Raw genomic sequence first — 17,799 nt, forward strand, 5'->3', positions numbered from 1 at the left:
TAGCTCATAGACTGTAATTTAATTAAATATTTTATAAAATCATTAGGTATTTTTGAATAAAATTATGTTTTTTAATTATTTTTTACATGCTTAAAGAAATTAATTCTCAAACAATGTGTTTTAGATTATAAATTTGAGTTAGTAGTATGTATTTATTTTTGTTTATAATTTAATGAGACACTTTTAAATCTGATTTATTCAAAAATATTTAAATTCTTTTTTGGAATATCAAAGATTAAAAATATTAAAAAGAAATCTTGTAGATGTCAAGATGAGCATGAAAAATACATAAATTAATAAAATAAAACGGTTGGTGAAAGGGCTAAAATTATACTTTTATCTTATTTTAATTTTTAATATATATTTTTTACTAACATAGTTTTTTAGATAGAATATTTTACTTATATATCTTATTAAAAAGTAAATATTTAATGCTATCCATGTTCTAATTTTATTTTTATTTTTTAATAAAAATTATAAAATGATATATTATTTTAAAATAAAATTGAAAATGATATTTAATCATTATTTTAATTTTTATATCATATTTATAACAAAGATGTTGAAGGCAAAGGACCTCCTAATGGCGGAATCCTAGGATCCCACAACAATACAAAAGAGCACGTGCTAGAAAGTACTGCCAATTGTGTGTGAACCAGTGCGATGACGTAGGATAAGTTGCGCTGACATGGACTCAGTTCGCTCGAGCCACGTAGGCAGCCACAAAGAATTATCAACATCAGGAGGAACGGTCACACGCGCAGATATGATACCCGCCCGTCATACCCGGACGACAACCTGGATGTAACTAAACACGAACACAAACCACATCCCTGGTCCTCGGGGTCCGTTGTGAGGGAACTTGTAGCCGTTGGAGACGCAACGGCTCTTCTCCACCTCGCTCTCTCGTCTCCTTTTCTTCTTCCCCCACCGATGCATATCCGTCGCCACTGTGATCTTCCTGTCTATCCTCCCCTCTCTCACTCTCCCCCTCCCCCTGATTACTCTCCCCTCGTCCACGCCTCTCCAAAGAAAACCTTCTTTTTCCCATTCCAACCGGCTGTTGGATTCATCGTCTGATGTTTATTCAGCCCGGGAGTCTAGGCGTGGAGTACCCATCTGTGTTCCTCTCCAATCTCGGTGATGCAATCGTAGAGCCAGTTTCATGCCTTGATTGATTAGATTCATGAAGATCCAGCTTGATTTAGTTCTTGATTGTCACGTTGCCGATCGCTGTTCAACGTTGGAGGTGGAGTACGTTGAATTTATTGAGAATGCTGAGTTTGTTTCTTAGATTACAGGCCTGGTTGAAATTAGTGATATAAAGGGATACACTGATGACATTTCAATTTACACTGGTGTAACCGTGCTTAGATCGTCTACCCTCGCCACGCGAGTTCCAAGGCATCGTTTCCGATCCCAGAGATAATGCCGTTCCTTGGGTGCAATTAAAGAGTGGCTGGGTTGCCTTAGTTTATATTGCAGCCTGCACCAAGCCTCGCAGAGCTACTGCAAGGTCATAGCGTTCCTAATCGACTCTAAGATTCAGAGTCCCGAGAACTGCACTGGTCACGGGACTCGAAAGAGCGATATATAGAAGCTCTTACAATAAGTAGAAGAAATTGCTGGCTGTATCTTGCTGCCAGCACTGTGAATATTTCGGGTTTGAGGAACACCCTGGCATCACATTCATCATTCTATGACCCAACTAGTCTGCTGGACCAGTTCTTCGCTCGATCCTCGAAAGCAGCTGAATTGTGCCAACTCCGCAGTTGCGAACTCAGCAGCTTACTTGTCAGAAGCTTTCCAGCTGCAAGTGTGTGAAACTGCACAACAACATTGCAGCGCCTGTACAGGATCGGCCGTATCCGATTCTCAGATCAGGATGATGTGGGGTGAGCAGTATCCGCAGCCGGCTGTCGGTCACATGCTTTATGGCGTGCGCGTTACAAAGTCAGCTCCGTGCTCACCTGTGAAGCCTCCGTCGAAGCGGCTGTCGGCGAGGGCTGATTCATTCCACGTAGTTCACAAGGTGCCAGTGGGTGACACCCCTTATGTGAAGGCCAAGCACGTCCAGGTACTCTTGTTGGCTCTCGCTCTGTGTCAGTACTGAACATGAGCACCTCATTGTAAGGCATGCATCCGAAGACGAGACAGTAGCAACCCAGCGGAGATGCATGTGGACAAGTGGTGAGGGATCCAATGACATGGCTAACCATCCAGCTGCATCGAAGGGATGTGGTGTTCGTATCACCTCAGGAGCAGTATTGAGAGCGATTCAGAGCACTCTGTTGTACCTTTTGCCGACAGGATGCCGCAGAAGTAGCTAATCGCGATCGGTCCCGAGAGACTGTCGAGTAGGGTTACGTGTAGAGCTCGAGAGGGATGCCCTCCAGGATGTTTCGGATAGTGCATTAGTTTGGTGGCAACACCGCTAAGCTATTGTAGAGTATGTGAACGTGGAGGAACGGCGGCGGAAGAAGGTGACGTTTGTGAGAAGGTTTGGTATGAGTGCCACCCTGGCAGCCGTGGTGCGTCGGTGATGCTCGATTGGTTGGGGATTCGACGGTGAGTGCAGGGTATTGACGAATGCGGTTTGTGTGCAGCTGGTGGACAAGGACCCCGACCGTGCGATCGCGTTGTTTTGGGCAGCCATAAACGCTGGGGACAGAGTTGACAGCGCTCTGAAGGACATGGCCATAGTGATGAAACAGCAGAACCGGCCGCAGGAGGCTATCGAAGCCATCAAGTCGCTGCGCAGCCGGTGCTCGGACCAGGCCCAGGAGTCGCTGGACAATGTGCTGCTCGATCTGTACAAGGTGCGTGAAGTAGTGCAGGAGCCCGGAGTTTCGCAACGCTTGGTCGTTCCGGTTTCACCATGGGGAATGCAGATGCCAACCTGACCGGTGGACATTGTGGACCATGCAGAGGTGCGGTAGGCTGGATGACCAGATTGACCTCCTGAAGCACAAGTTGCATCTGATCCATCAGGGGATGGCGTTCAACGGCAAACGTACGAAGACGGCGAGATCGCAGGGGAAGAAGTTCCAAGTGTCGATCGAGCAGGAAGCGACTCGTCTTCTGGTGCGCATGAGCTGGTGTTGACTTGGGCTTACCTGGGTTAGCTGATGGCAATGGCATGGGAGAGGGGTGGCATGCTTGTATGACTCGCTCCAGGATGGGTGCTAATTGCAGTCCGTTGGTGGTGGTGGTGGAGGTGCAGGGAAATCTGGGTTGGGCGTGCATGCAGCAGTCGAACTTCGTTGCAGCAGAAGCCGTGTACAGGTGATGATCGCAAAGCATTCCAGCAGCATTTCAGTGATGATCTGAGTTCAAAGTTGGGATGGGGATGGGTATGTGGATGGGGTGGGCGCATGGGATAGGTTATTGTATATGCGGGTACGGATGCGGATGAGTTGCAGAGATGTTGGCGAGGTGGGGCTGGTGATGATGTATGCACTGACTGCGGTGTGCGCGTGTGTACCGCTTGGCAGGAAAGCATTGTCGATCGAGCCAGACAACAACAAGGTTTGCAATCTAGGAATCTGCCTGATGAAGCAAGGGCGTCTGGAGGAGGCGAAGGCCATGCTGCAGAGCGTGACTCGGTGCAACGACAATCGGTGGGCTTCGGACTCGCACCTGAAATCGTACGACCGTGCTCAGGAAATGCTGCAGGAGCTGGAGGCCTCCATGGGCGCGGAAGGGCATGAGAAGGCAGTTGAGGAACTGAGGTCGTTTGCTATCCCCGGGTTCGAAGGTGGATACGACCTGCAGCATTCGTCATTTTGGCAGCCTCAACCGGCGATGCCACGACAGCCACGGCGAATGGCACGCTCGAACCTGGAGCAACAATTTTCGCAGTCTGTTGAGCCTTCCATGAGTGGCGCACTCCTGGCCACTGCAGGGTTCGGACCGTCGCAGCAGAAGTCGGGGTACCAGGCGCCCGCGACGCCCAGAGTGCGGGCGCACGCAGCGAGCCAGCAGGGGGATGAGACGTGGTTCCAGAGTGGGGTGCGTGCAGGGTGGTCGGATGAAGAGCTGAACCACCCTTCGCTGGAAGTTGATGACGCACTGAACGTGCAAGGCGAGCAGAGCGTGCAGGGGTACCCGGGGAGCGCTAAGCAGCCGATGAAATGGCACGCGGAGACGCTGCGGCAGCGACTGGAGACAGTGTCGGTGCTGGGGAACGCGTTCATGAGCAGGCAATTCGGAATGAAAGTCGACGTTGACTCTGGTTTAGGCACTCCTCCCCTGGCTGAGCAATCCCTGAGCAGCGATGCCAAGCCCCTCAACCCGGCGGTTGCGAAGGAGGCTTCGGTCCTCCGGCCGATAGCTGGTGGCGGCAACGGAGTGTCAGCTGTGAGGCCTCCGCTGTCCAGCAGCGAGCGTGCGCCGCTGACGTTCGATCTGACCAACTCGGTCCGTAATGGCGCAAACGTGAATGCGGGGGGGTGTGGGCAGGGGGAGAACAGGGTGAAGCGGTTTGGGGTGTCGGGCGGATGGGGCGGCAAGGGCAGCCAGAAGACCAATCCTCCAGGTATTGGGTCGCGAAGTTTTGTTTGACATGGGGTGGGTGTATGACCATGGGTGGAGCGAGTGATTGGACTTGAAGGTCTGGTCGGGACGGCATGCGGCTATTGTTGGTCGGGTTCGGTGGAGAGAGCCTGCAGTGTGTGTGTGTGTGTTGGAGCTTTCTTCATGCTCGCAGAAGTGGAGGTGTGCCACATGTGCGGCTGACGCCCTGTCTCGATTGTCCCTGCAGGTTTCGGCAATGGGTGGGCGAGTTGTGGAGAATGCAGCGAGAATCAGCCCGCCGCCCTGCGTTCCCTGTCCATGGAGATCACCGAAGCATCCTTCTCGGAGAAGGCCGCCCCGGCGGTGATCCAACCGCTGCAGAACCAGAATGTGAACATCAATCTCCCGGGGCTGCCACCCCTCCACAACGCGGTGGGCAAGCGCAGCAGAACGCTGACCCCTGTGAAGGAGAAGACGGTTAGTGCGTGGAGCTGCCTGGGGTTCACCCAGAGTCCTAACGACCTGGACTTCGGGTGCGAGAATGCGGAGGGCGAGAGTTACGGGCGGGACCCACTGTCACGAAGCCTGTTCAGTAAGGAGCTGGTGCCCATTCCCATGGCGGACCTGTCGGCGTCAGAGATGGAGATGAAGCGGCAGCGAAGGCTGAAAGTGTTTAGAGAAATGACTCTAGCTGCGAGTCCCCAAGCATGATTAGCGTAAGCCGACACCAGCCCTGCAGGCGACCTCGCCGGAGGTCGTAGTAAGGGCGGGTGTAGGCGTGGTGGCATGGAATGTTGTCACCAAGCGTCCACGGTCACGCCCCAAGTCCTCCGCATGACTCCTTCTCCGAGCTGAGTGTAGGTCCTGGAAGTTCCGAGTACAAGCATGTCGAACTACAGAGATAGCGAAGGGGTTCTTATGATCCCTTCGGCGGTGTAGGGGAGTCGGAGGGTGCAGATGCATGTAGCGCGCGGCGGAGCGCCCGTCCCGGCAGCCGAGATGGGTGAGTAGGCCGATCCGGGGTGCGAAAGATGAAGCCAGGTCCGGGCGGCGGAGCGGTGGTGTGAGCGTGGAGTGTGGCGGTTGCAATTCACCTGTACAGTAGGAGTATCTGGTCCGAGGATTTTAGGAGTTTGTGTGTAAATTAGTAGGTTGAGAAGCCTCGGTGAGGATTGTGAGAAGTGTTATCGCGCAGTCGTAGATCAGTGACCTCCTTGGTCGCAAATTCCACCAGGGAAGACATTCTCGGTCTTACCGTTGTAGGTTGTGGTACACTCTCGGTGCACTGTCATGTAGCTACCCCGACCATCTTAGCGGGGTCCGGGTTGACACATTCGAGATTAGCGTCTGTATGGTTCCATGGCGGGTTAAGCCCCATCTATTAAATCTACGCTCCGCGGATGATAACTTGATGTCGTGTGTCCAGTCGTAACAGCTAGCGATGTATATGGGTATGTTGACTTGGGCAGTTGTTTGCCGAGACCGACGTGATAATCGGTCAGAGCTTGTACAAAACGGACGATGTCCAGATGCTGTTTGTCGCCAGCGCATACGCACACACTTCCGCGGTGTGGCCAGCATGGCGCACGTGCCAAGATTCAGTTTCCGTGCGGTTGGCAGAGAGTTCGGCGAATCTTGGCATGATGGTGTGGCAAGCTTGGAACCGCATTTCAACCGCTCCCTGTCCGACGAGGGTGTGGATGTACTGTCGTTGACTATTTGCGGCGCGGGCCCGGTGCTCTCTGTGTTTCGCCAGCCCAACGTGTGTGCCGTCCGGGAAGTCGTGACGGAATTGGGCAAGTCGCCCATTCCGAGCGGGCCCGGTGCTCTCTGTGTTTCGCCAGCCCAACGTGTGTGCCGTCCGGGAAGTCGTGACGGAATTGGGCAAGTCGCCCATTCCGAGCAACTTTTCCAGCCTCGGTGCCCTGCCTCTGAACGGTGCATGGCACAGTCCCTTTGCTGATCACAAGCGTGTGGACAAAGTTGGACGGGTCCAGTCTGGGTAGGAAGTAGGGTTGCAATCATAGAAACTGGTAATGTTGCAGAACCGTGAGCAACAGATTCACACAAGTTGAAATTTGCCAGTGACTTGGACGGATCATGAGTAACTTTGCACTGTTCTGCGATGGAACCAGTAAGTGACAGGCTTGGCATTCCTCTGCTATCGCTGCATCGTGGCTGCAGCTCCCTTTACTGGGACACAACGGAGCAGTGTAGATATTTATGACGGAGGCGATGGATTTGAGCACGTGGTCGTGTGTCACAGCGCAGTCATATCATGGAGCAGATATTCGTCACGCGCCAAGTGTCCACGTCGTTCACTGCACCCTTGCTGTTCGCTTTCCATCGCTGCACAGGCCCGGAACTGTCTCTCGCTGATTCCGGTGCAACTCCTAAGTCTTGCCTGATTTTTGAGTCCGGCGTTTATACATCTGTGAATGTCTTTTGCCAGTTGGCATGTGGAAACTTGCCCGTTGATTGATGCACACGTTCATTTTTTATGTGCAGCACAAAATTTGGTGTGGTTAAAATGGGTTAGTAATGCTGCCGACGCTGTACTAGAAAGGAATATAATAGAAATGATCTCAGGAGGTGGGGAGATAGTTTATTCCTAGTAATCATCGTGTATCACTTCTTAGTGTGCTGTCTTTGGGTTTGATTTTGCAGTGTTGCAAGATTCCAAAATCACATGAGAGTTTGATAGTTATAACTTTTATGGAGCATTATGTTGGGAGATTAAATAGAATACCTATTGTTAAAATCTACACATATATTGGATTGGTCTAAATTATTTGCTCTAAATATTTGGTATCAGTTTTTAGAGGTTTTGACCTTAATAGAGTTATTAGAGCAAATAGTTTTTGGTGGAAAAAAACTTGACAAAGAATTTATTATATATCATCTAGATTATCTAATTACTTTTATATACACTTAATAATTTTTATTTTTTTATTTTTTTATTTTTAAACTATAAAAATAATACCAAATAAAAAAATTATAATTTATTTATTTTATTATAAAACAAAATTGAACAAACAAATATAAGTAGAATACAAGAAGTGGATGTTGATTTTATAAGCAAGTTAATAAGATGTGACTTATCATAATATGGCTAAATTTATATATATATATATATATATATATATATTATATATAATAAATACATATATTATAAATTGAATTATAAATAAGTAGAAGTAAATTTAATACTATTGCCAAGGTCAACTATGGAAGTACTATTTCTATATTTAAAGAAGAAGTCAACATTAAGATCTAATGTGTATGCCAATGAGTTATGTAAATGAAAAAATCCAAGTCAAGCTAACAGATCAACTTCATAAAAGAGTCCAAAAACTCTCACTACTATAAGTATGTGTCAAGGACATGAAACTTGAAGAAAGAAAATCCTCAACACACTCTTGTATCATTGAAAAGAACTAAAAAGTCACTCAAAAATGATATAATATTGAACTAGAATGGCTATTGCCAAAAACAAGAAGATTAGAAAGTCTTGAAACAAGATTAAAGGCTAGAAAGGTGTTGATAAGAGTGAAAAAGGCTTTACTCTTGCATCCATGTATACTATTAACTAGGAGCTACATGGTGATGTCCTATAAGATCTCCAAAATGTGTTGAATTTGTAAGACATGTATCTTAACTTGCAAGACAAGTTTTCTATATGTGCGCCATATAGTTAGCTTATTCCACAAGCTACTAACACATGGTTAAGTTGTTGACCAAGTTTCTAACCTACTAATCAACTACAAATACATGTAAAGTCAAACAACATTTATGAAGCTTCTAACAAGCTTCTCTAAAAGGTCTTATAAAATTAACCTACTTTTATCTACTTTTACCATTTCTTACTTAATCATATAACTATTTAATAGAATACCTGTGTATGTTTGTGATATTACCTCCCTTTCAAGGGACAAGTTTTACGAAGCGGTTTTCATATATTGAGGAAATTCAAGATGTGACAAATTATATTTGCTACATATTTTGATCTTTGTTTTCTTTGAAAATAGTTGATAGGTCCTTTCAACCATCGATAGTGTTCCATACCAAGGTGAGAAGACCACTCTATTATATAGTATTTGTAACTTCTATCAAATAAAACATTTAGAACACCGTCAAAGGTTGTTCCTACCTCTAATAAAATCACCAAACATTGGGAGTCTCTTCCAAGGTCATGATACCAAATACGTTGTATCTCGCCATTTATTTGAAGAAGGACATGTCTTTCTTAACGATCCTCATTTCAATTTTGTCATCTTAAAGGTTATAATGATTGCAATGTCTCAACAGGTAAGTTCGCAAATAAAATCTCTTGAGTTGAATCTGCTGGTTGTTGGTTCTCTATCTCCTTAATTATACACAAGCTACAAAAAAAGATAGAAAGTAGAGTGTTATCTTTCTTTGGTATTTTTTTTTTATAGGAAAGTTTTTCTATTCTTTACCATGGTTTTAATAGATGTCATCGATGAAAGGCTTCAACTTTATTTGTTGTATTTTCAAGATTCTTTAATAGCTCCCATGTATATTCACTAATATCATATTCATGCTAGTAAAGAAGATATTCCAACCTATTTTGGTACTGCCTTGAGTCTAAAACTTTTTTTATTTCAAACTCTTGATTATTATCCACTTCTATAGGAAGAGGTAGTATTTGTCTTCTTCCCGAGATATTTACTATCTTATATGGCTCAAGAAAAGACACATGAAATATAAGGTGGATCTTTATAGACTTTAGTAGATGTAATCAATAAGCAATAGAATTGATTTGTTCACAAATAGGAAAAGGTCTTAGCCTACAATAGTCCAAGTTATTATAAGGATGAGTAGTCTTGATATTGCGATAAAGTAACCATACTTTGTCACCTACATTGAATTATGGATGGTCCTTATAATAGGTATCTGCGTTGGTCTTTTATCATTCTTGAGCTTCTTTTAATTGTGTCTTCATTATTGCATGTAGCTTCGACAAATAATTTGCTAAATCTTCTATCGCAAGATTATCAACTTTTGAAAAGTCAAAAATATTAAATCATAGATGATAACCATAATTGATAAAGAGAGGTATTTTTTGAGTACAAGAATGTACTAAATTATTGTATGCAAACTCTATCAATGGCAAAAAAAATTTCCGATCATCTTGATGATAATTGATGGTATACCTCAAATACTACTCTAAAACTTGATTCATCCATTCCATTTGTCCATCAGTTTGAGGATGAAAATTCAAAGAGAGCTTTATATCCACCTTTAAAATCTTGAATAAGGTTCTCTAGAATCTTAATATAAATTGAGTCCTCCTATCTAATATAACATCTTTTGAAAAGCCATGATAGCAATAGATATTATCAATTAAAAGCTTAGCTATTTTTTTCACCTGAAATAGATTTTGTATGTGATACAAATGTGTCATTTTGGTGAAGTGATCTATAATTACGAATATAGAGTCATATAAACTTGAACTTGGAAGATCTATAATAAAATCTATAGAAATAGAAGACCATGGTTATTCGGGTATAGGCAATGGTTGGAGAAGTCCATAGGATTGATGGCAAGGAGTTTTTGATCTTGAACAAACATATTATGACTAGACTAAGTCTTTTACCGCCTTCTACATGTGTGGCCACCCAAAATCTCTGAATATAAGCTCTAAAGTCTTATTGTATCTAAAATATCATGTTGCTAAAAAGTCATGACATGCTTGAAAAACACGTAAATATGTTTTTTTTTTTGGAGCATATAAGCATCCTTCAAAATAAAAAAGATTTTTTTTGAACTTGAACTTTGAAACATCATAAGACTTAGAAGAAAGATTCTTGATATCATGAATAAGAAAATCAAAAGATATACTTGATTGAATTTATTTGACAAAGGTAGAATCAACAATCAATGTTGATTTTATTGCTCTAGCTTCAAGAAGATTGTTCTTTGTTGATCAAAGGATACGTCTCCTTCTTTTGGTATAAGATAAGAACGACTAGAATGAACATCTGATAAACCTTGTTATTTTTCAGGTCAATATGTGATCTTGAAATCAACTCTTGATAATAACATGCTTCAACGTGCTTGGCAAAAATTCAAAATACATGCCAACATGTAATACTTGAGGTTCTTGTAATCTACATACATTGTGATTGGGCTTGAAGCGCCTTCTAAATAATGACACCATTCTTAAAATGAATCCAAAATTATAAGAAGTTCTTTGTGATGGATCTCATAGTTAATCTCCATTGTTAAAAATTTCTTGGAATGAATAGCTACTAGATGGAGTTTGTTATCTGCTCATATTTGTGACAATATTATACTGAAGGCAAAGTCTAATGCATATGTTTCCATAAAAAATGCCTTAAAAAAGTCAATGCGATACAAAGTTGGTGCCAAAATAAATTCCTTCTTTAAAGGAACAAACAATGCTTTGGCTTCTTTATTCTACTTAAGTTTTTCTTTACAAGTCAAACGTATAAATGGAGCTACAACTTGAAAAAAGTTCTTGATAAAGATTTGATAATAATTAGCAAAGTCCAAAAAGTATTACACATCTCTTACTATTTTTGAGATCTTTCAATCTGTGATAGTGTGGACCTTCTTTGAATCCATCATAAGGCCTTCATTGGAAATGATGTATTCCAAAAAATCAACTTGAGTAGTGTAGAATATATATTTTTTTTATCTTTACATATGATCTTACATCTCTTAGTTTTTGTAATACACAACAAACATGAACTTCATACTCTTTTATGTTCTTAGAATAGATTAAAATATTATCCAAATAATAAATAACAAAATCATCAAGAAACTCATGAAAGATATCATTCATTAGATGTTGGAAAGCAATTGGTGCATTTTTGAGTTCATAAGGCATGACATTTTATTCAAAATGTCCATACTTAGTTTGAAAAGTAGTCTTCTATTCATCTCCTTCTTTGATGCAAACCAAGTTATATGCTCCTTGTAGATCTATTTTTGTATAGATCTTTGCTTGATTTACTTGATCAAAAAGTCTTAAAATCAAAGGTAGACAATACATGTTCTTGATGGTGATATTATTAAGTCCTTGATAATCTACAAAGATTGACAAAGATCTATCTTTTTTCTTCATAAATAAGATAAGAGTCCTAATTAGAGATTTAGAATGGCATATAAAATTTTTAACCAAGTTTTCATCAATGTATTCTTTGAGTGCAACCAATTCATTTTGTGATAGGCTATAGATTTCTCCAAATGGTGGTTGAGTTCCTTCTTGAAGATCAATGGTACAATCATAAGGACAATGGTCGAAAGAATATTTACATTCTTCTTTTCAAAAACTTACTACAAAACTTGATACTGCTTATAAATACTACTTGATATCTTATCACCATTAACAATGGATGTCGCATATATAGCAAAACATGGCCCTTAATTTGCGGCATGCATGAAAGCTTTTACACCTACTTATAAAGATTTCAATATACTAGATTTATGGATTTCTACTTGCCTAGCAAGACCTTAGGTTAAACTATGGAAAAAATTAAGATGACAAAAAATCTAATATATTTGAGGGTTATATCTTTCTAACCACGATAATTCTAAAATAATTGGATTAGAAAGAAACTTAATCACATTCAATATTACCAAACTATTGTGATCACTAATTGCTACTTCTATAAGAACAGTTTCATGTATAACATCTCTAAATGATAATACATGTCTATCTATTATTTCTATATATAGAGGTTTTATTTTCTTAAGTAAGAATATATCTTATTTTTTGACAAAGTCTTCATCTATAAAACATGTTGAAGTTCCTGAATCCAATAAGACTAAGACTTTGTAATTTTTTGGTCCTAAACAGACTTCTATTGTAAAATAAGATGAGGAATCAAAAGAGAGAATAAGACTTTTGCTAGATGTTACAAATGATTTTAGCCGCACAGCCCTTATTGTATCTAGAGAAACTCGTTTTTTGTCACATTGTCTTTTTTGGCAATCGAGCTTCTTATTTTGTAATTGCGTTGTTTCTTTGGATAATGTTGAGCAATATGTTTAGCTTCTCTACAATATAAGCATAAGCCTTCTTAACATTGTTGATTCTTTTCATGCTCTGTGAGGAGTTTAAAATGTACCATATCAATTTGTATTGGTTCTAGCTTTGATAAATAAGTTTTTGAAAACTTAAGAGCTACTGTCATTATTTAATTTGTTTCTCTCTAGCCATATCTTTACTCTTGATGTCTTTCAAAAAATCAATTGTCACATGTAATGGCTTGAGAAATAAATTAATCTAAAGATTATGTCTTTGACATTGCCAGTAATAAGTCTTTGATATTATCCTTCAACGCATATCAAAATTGATTGATAAAGGTTTTGTTATTCCAATCCACATCGCAAGTGAGGTTTTGGAATTCAACATCATATGTGGTGATTGACCACGATCCTTACCATAAAGATAAGAACTAAATCTTTGCTATTTTTTTTTTATCACTTTCTCTGAATATGGTTGTAAATACTTCTAGAAATGAATTCAAATCATAAAGAAGTTACAAATCTTTTTCTATTAAAACTATAAACTAAAATAAGTACTTCTTGATAGAAGTGCACCTATGAATCTAACTTGAATAAATCCATTGGAATATTAAAAAGGGTACAATCTTAGATAGAGCTTGACTTGTTGAAAAAATCTTTGAAATTTTGATCTTGTTCTATCAACTTCTCAGGCATATTAATCCTTATCCCTATCATACTTGTAGAAACAAACTCCCTAGATTTGGTTGTGAGGTCAATTTACTTTCTTTGTTCAATAGCACAACTTCTTGTTATAGATTCTAAACTTCTTATTGTAGATTCTAAACTTCTTCTATAGGTATAGGCATAGTACCTTCATGATTCACATTAGAAATACGCAAGATTTTTACTCTTAGAGTATTGACAAGCTCATGAAGATTTGTAATAGTTGTAAATCTAATCTCACTTCTACTAAGAGTAGCACCTATAATCTTTTCTTTTTTATAGAAAATTCAAATAAATTCAAAAAGCTAAATTAGAAGAGGATAATCTACAATCTCTAAAAATTTCCACAAAGTAGAGTAATTTATTTTCTTTAAAGAAAAGATTAGTATTAGAAAAGATTTTTTTTTAATTTAAAGTTAGATAGTCTGCAACCTTCAAAATACAACAATAAAAGTGAGATAATCTATTCACTTCTAAAATAAGATAGAAACAGTATGTTAGCAGTCTTGTCAAACTGCCAAGGACATGAATTTCAAAGAAAAAAAACCCTCAAGACACTCTTGTATCATTGAAAGGAATAAAAAAAGTCACTCAAATATGATATAATATTGAACTAGAATGGCTATTGCCAAAAATAAGAAGATTAAAAATTCTTAAAACAACACTAAGGTATTAATAAGAGTGAAGAAAGCTTCATTCTTGCCTCCATATATACTCTTAACTAGGAGCTATATGTATCACGGACACATATTTATTGTAATTGTTAGTTAGGTGATATGAATAGGTAGAAGTAGGTAAAGATAGATTAATTTCATAATATCTTCTAAAAAGGCTTTATAGAAGCTTCATAGACGCTGCTTTGTTTTTACATGTATTTATACTTAATTGATAGGTTAGAAAATTGGTCAACAAATTAACCACGTGCCACACATATTGGTAGCTTGTGAAACAAGCTAACTATGTAGCACTCACATAGAAAACTTGCTTTGTAAGTTAAGATACGTGTTGTCCAAAGTCAACACATTTTTGGAGGTCCTATAGAACATTGCTATATAGCTCTTAAGTAGATAGTATATATAAAGGCAAGAATTAAGCCTTCTTGACTCTTATCAATTTCTTTCTTACTTATAGTCTAGTTTCAAGGGTCTTTAGTTTTCTTGTCTTTTAGCAATAGCCATTTCAGTTTCTTTCTTAATACATATATTTAATTATTTCTATTTTGTCATCTTTCTTTGTGAAAAGTCTCACTTATTTATTTATTTTTATCAAGTTCTTGTCCTTGATAGATTGATAAGAGTGCACTTACAATATCAAAGCTTTGTCTAATCTTGATTAAGAGTAGATTACCCCTTTTTCTTGGTAAGACATAAGCGTATTAGAAGTTGCGGATAACCCTCTTCTAAATTGATATTTTTCTTAGTATTTTTTTTGTTCTCAAGTCATCTCTTTTATTTGTCTTGAGCGATATTAGACATCTTTTCTTTTTTAAGTATTATCATGGCAGAACTTACTAAAAAATGAAGAGTACAATGGCATAAATACAAGAGCAATTGAGAGAGTTAATGCTTGTAATGCATCAACTCAATTTACCACCTTAAAGAGCAACAAGATTGATAGGAAGTAAAGATATAGAAATGATTAGATGTCATAGACATAGAAATACAGACTCGAGATCTAACAAGAAGTTCAAGAAGAACTGACAAGAACTAGATTAATTAGATGAATACAAGAACAACACTAGAGAGGTGAGCTAGAGCTCCAAGAGATGTGTTGTCGAGACTGAAGAACTCTTCAACCTTGATTCTAATATATACTCCTATTTAGGAAGCTTCTCAAGTAACTTCTATCAACTAGGAAGCTTCTAAAAGATTCAAGAGACTTGCTTCTAGAAGGTTCTTAGAAACTTATCTCTAGAAGGTTCTAAGGACTATATCCGTAACATCTTCTACCAACTAGAGTACTTCTCAAAAAATTTCCATCAACTAGGAAGCTTCTAAAAGGTTCCAGAGACTTGCTTCTAGAAGGTTCTAGAAACTTGTCTCTAGAAGGTTCTAAGTACTCTGTCCCTAACATCACCCCCTCCTTTAGCTTCGAGGTCTTTGAAAAGTAATGTTGTTGTTAATCAGTACCAACGTAAGAAATTGAAGATCTGTCGCATAATGTCTATTATAAACTCCAAGTGTTGTTCACGAGACAAGTGATTCATTAGTCCTTGAAGCCAATGGTAGTGGCCCATGCCTTTGACTTCTGATCAAGCATGAACTTTCATGTCCTCATTGTGAAATTGTCCTGCAAACAAGCCTTCTGGCTGACGATCGTAAGCAGACTCGAACTCAAGTACAATCACTAATGATCGGTTACTCGGTATCCTTCGTCGTCGTCATGGTGTAGGCAGTTCTTCATTTTGGAGTTACCTTCGTGAGCTAGTTGGTTGGAATAATCTGACTGGTATAGTATCTATCTCTTGGCTATCCATATCAGATGACCAGACTATGGCTACTGAAAAAATTCTAATTTATCTTAGAGAAAATAACTACATCAACTATGAATTTTGGTGGTACTCTCTCCCTTTCTTATATTCTTGGGTGAACAAGCTTCAAAAGGAAGCTATCGTTGAAGCGACTTCGGTTTATGAGGATGTTGTTGATGAAACTTCTATACCTTTTGCGATGCATTGGCGAGATTTTTAGCTGGCTTCCACATTTGCTCATTAATGTCGTAGCTGCACCAATGAACAAGATACTCCAACTTATCCCACCTTTGTCGTGAATCCAGTACCTTTTCAACCTCGTATTCCTCATGGTTCTCGATGTCAATACTAGGTGGCGGACATTGCACTCTTCTAGAAAAAGACGACTCTCCATAAGGCTCCAACAGAGAAACATGAAAGACTAGATGTACCTTCATAGAAGTTGGTAATTGCAAACGATACGCCACTGGACTGATTTACTTCTGGATGATAAATGGTCCCAAACTTCGATAGTCCAACTTATCACATGGTCGCTTGGTCTTGATATTCCGTCGAAGAAGCCATGCTTTATCTCCAATTTTAAAAATAGGTGCTTGATTCCGAAATCTATCTACAGACGCCTTGTAGGATTCTTGAGCGGATTGCAATTGAAGCTTCAACGTATTTTGAAGCTTTGATAGTTGTTTTACAAATCCTTTAGCTACTGGATTGTTATTTGTTGACGGACTCAATAAATCAAGCTTCGAATGATATCCATAGTTGGAAAAGAATGGTGTGTATTGAGTCGACGCATGGAGGGTGTTGTTATATGCAAACTCGGCTAGCGACAGATATGTGGTCAAATCATCTTGCTGACAGTTGATGCTACATTGTAAGTATTGTTCCAAGACTTGGTTCACCCGTTCCGTTTGGCCGTCAGTTTGAGGATGAAAAGCCGAAGAAAGCTTGATGTCTACCTTCAGTATTTCAAAGAGAGATCTCAAAAAAAACTTTGATACGAACTGGATTCCTCGATCTGATACGATATCATCTGGTAGTCCATGATATTGATACACATTATGGAGAAAGAGCCTTGCTGTGACTTCACTAGATGATGTTTTCTTGCAAGGAACAAAGTGCGCCATCTTTGTAAGCCGATCTACCACGACAAAGATGCTGTCAAATGAGTTCGATGATGGCAGTTCTATGACGAAGTCCATGGAAACTAAAGACCATGGTAGACGTGGAATCGACAATGGCTGTAGGAGTCCATAAGGGCGATGCCGAGGATTCTTGAATCTTGAACAGATGTTGCAGGAGAGGACAAAATCTTTCACATCCTTCCACATTTGGGGCTACCAAAAATCTCAAGAAATAAGTTCCAAAGTCTTGTTGATTCCAAAATGTCCCGCAGTTGGAAAATCGTGGCAAGATTGAAGAACTCGGAGTCGTGCTAGTCCTTTTGAGATATACAACCACTCTTCAAAGTATAAAAGATCTCCCTCAACCTTGAATTTGTCATCATTGGCACGCTGCTTGATATCAATGGCTACTGAATCTTCAATGATCACGGCACGTACCTAGTTCAGGAAGTCAGCATCAATTGATACAATAATAGTGCAAAGTCGAAATTGCTTTGACTTCAACAACGCCGTACATTGTTGATCAAACGTTGCTTCTTCAGCCTTTGGTATAAGATACGATCTCCTTGATAAGGCATCAGATAGTCCTTGCTGCTTTCTAGGTCGATAAGTGATAACAAAATCGAATCTAGATAGCGACATACTCCACCGAACTTGACGTCGATTTAGAACTCGAGCCAACATGAAATACTCCAAATTCTTATGATTTGTGTATATGATCACTAGGTGTGCAGCTCCTTCAAGAAAGTGATGCCATTCTTGGAAAGAATCGACTATAGCAAGAAGTTCCTTATCGTGGATCTCATAATTGATTTGAGCAGTAGAGAACTTTCGAGAATAGAATGCAACTGGATGGAGCTTCTTGTCTTCTTCCATTTGTGAAAGTACAGCTTTCAAAGCAAAATCCGAAGTATCAGTTTCTAAATAAAAGGCCTTTGTAAAGTCTGGATGTATCAAGATTGGAGTTAT

General features: G+C 40.0%; 1 protein-coding gene across 1 annotated transcript; it reads left to right on the top strand.

Annotated features, from left to right (window-relative positions):
* Window positions 1-924: 924 nt before the first annotated feature.
* On the top strand, window positions 925-5,927 carry LOC112285317 (uncharacterized). The gene is made up of 6 exons (XM_024526018.3): window positions 925-2,077; window positions 2,607-2,819; window positions 2,929-3,084; window positions 3,224-3,285; window positions 3,495-4,537; window positions 4,763-5,927. The coding sequence occupies exons 1-6, from the start codon at window positions 1,700-1,702 to the stop codon at window positions 5,224-5,226; spliced, it is 2,316 nt and encodes a 771-aa protein (XP_024381786.1). The 5' UTR covers window positions 925-1,699; the 3' UTR covers window positions 5,227-5,927.
* The last annotated feature ends 11,872 nt before the right edge of the window (window positions 5,928-17,799 follow it).

The sequence above is a fragment of the Physcomitrium patens genome, chromosome 8 (assembly GCF_059467195.1).
Source record: "Physcomitrium patens ecotype Gransden chromosome 8, ASM5946719v1, whole genome shotgun sequence".
Taxonomy (NCBI): domain Eukaryota; kingdom Viridiplantae; phylum Streptophyta; class Bryopsida; order Funariales; family Funariaceae; genus Physcomitrium; species Physcomitrium patens.

Coding starts and splice junctions, on each gene's coding strand:
- LOC112285317 (XM_024526018.3), top strand. CDS start 1,700: ATGACCCAACTAGTCTGCTGGACCAGTTCTTCGCTCGATCCTCGAAAG. Junction 2,078..2,606: donor TGAAGGCCAAGCACGTCCAG/GTACTCTTGTTG, acceptor GTTTGTGTGCAG/CTGGTGGACAAGGACCCCGA. Junction 2,820..2,928: donor TGCTGCTCGATCTGTACAAG/GTGCGTGAAGTA, acceptor TGGACCATGCAG/AGGTGCGGTAGGCTGGATGA.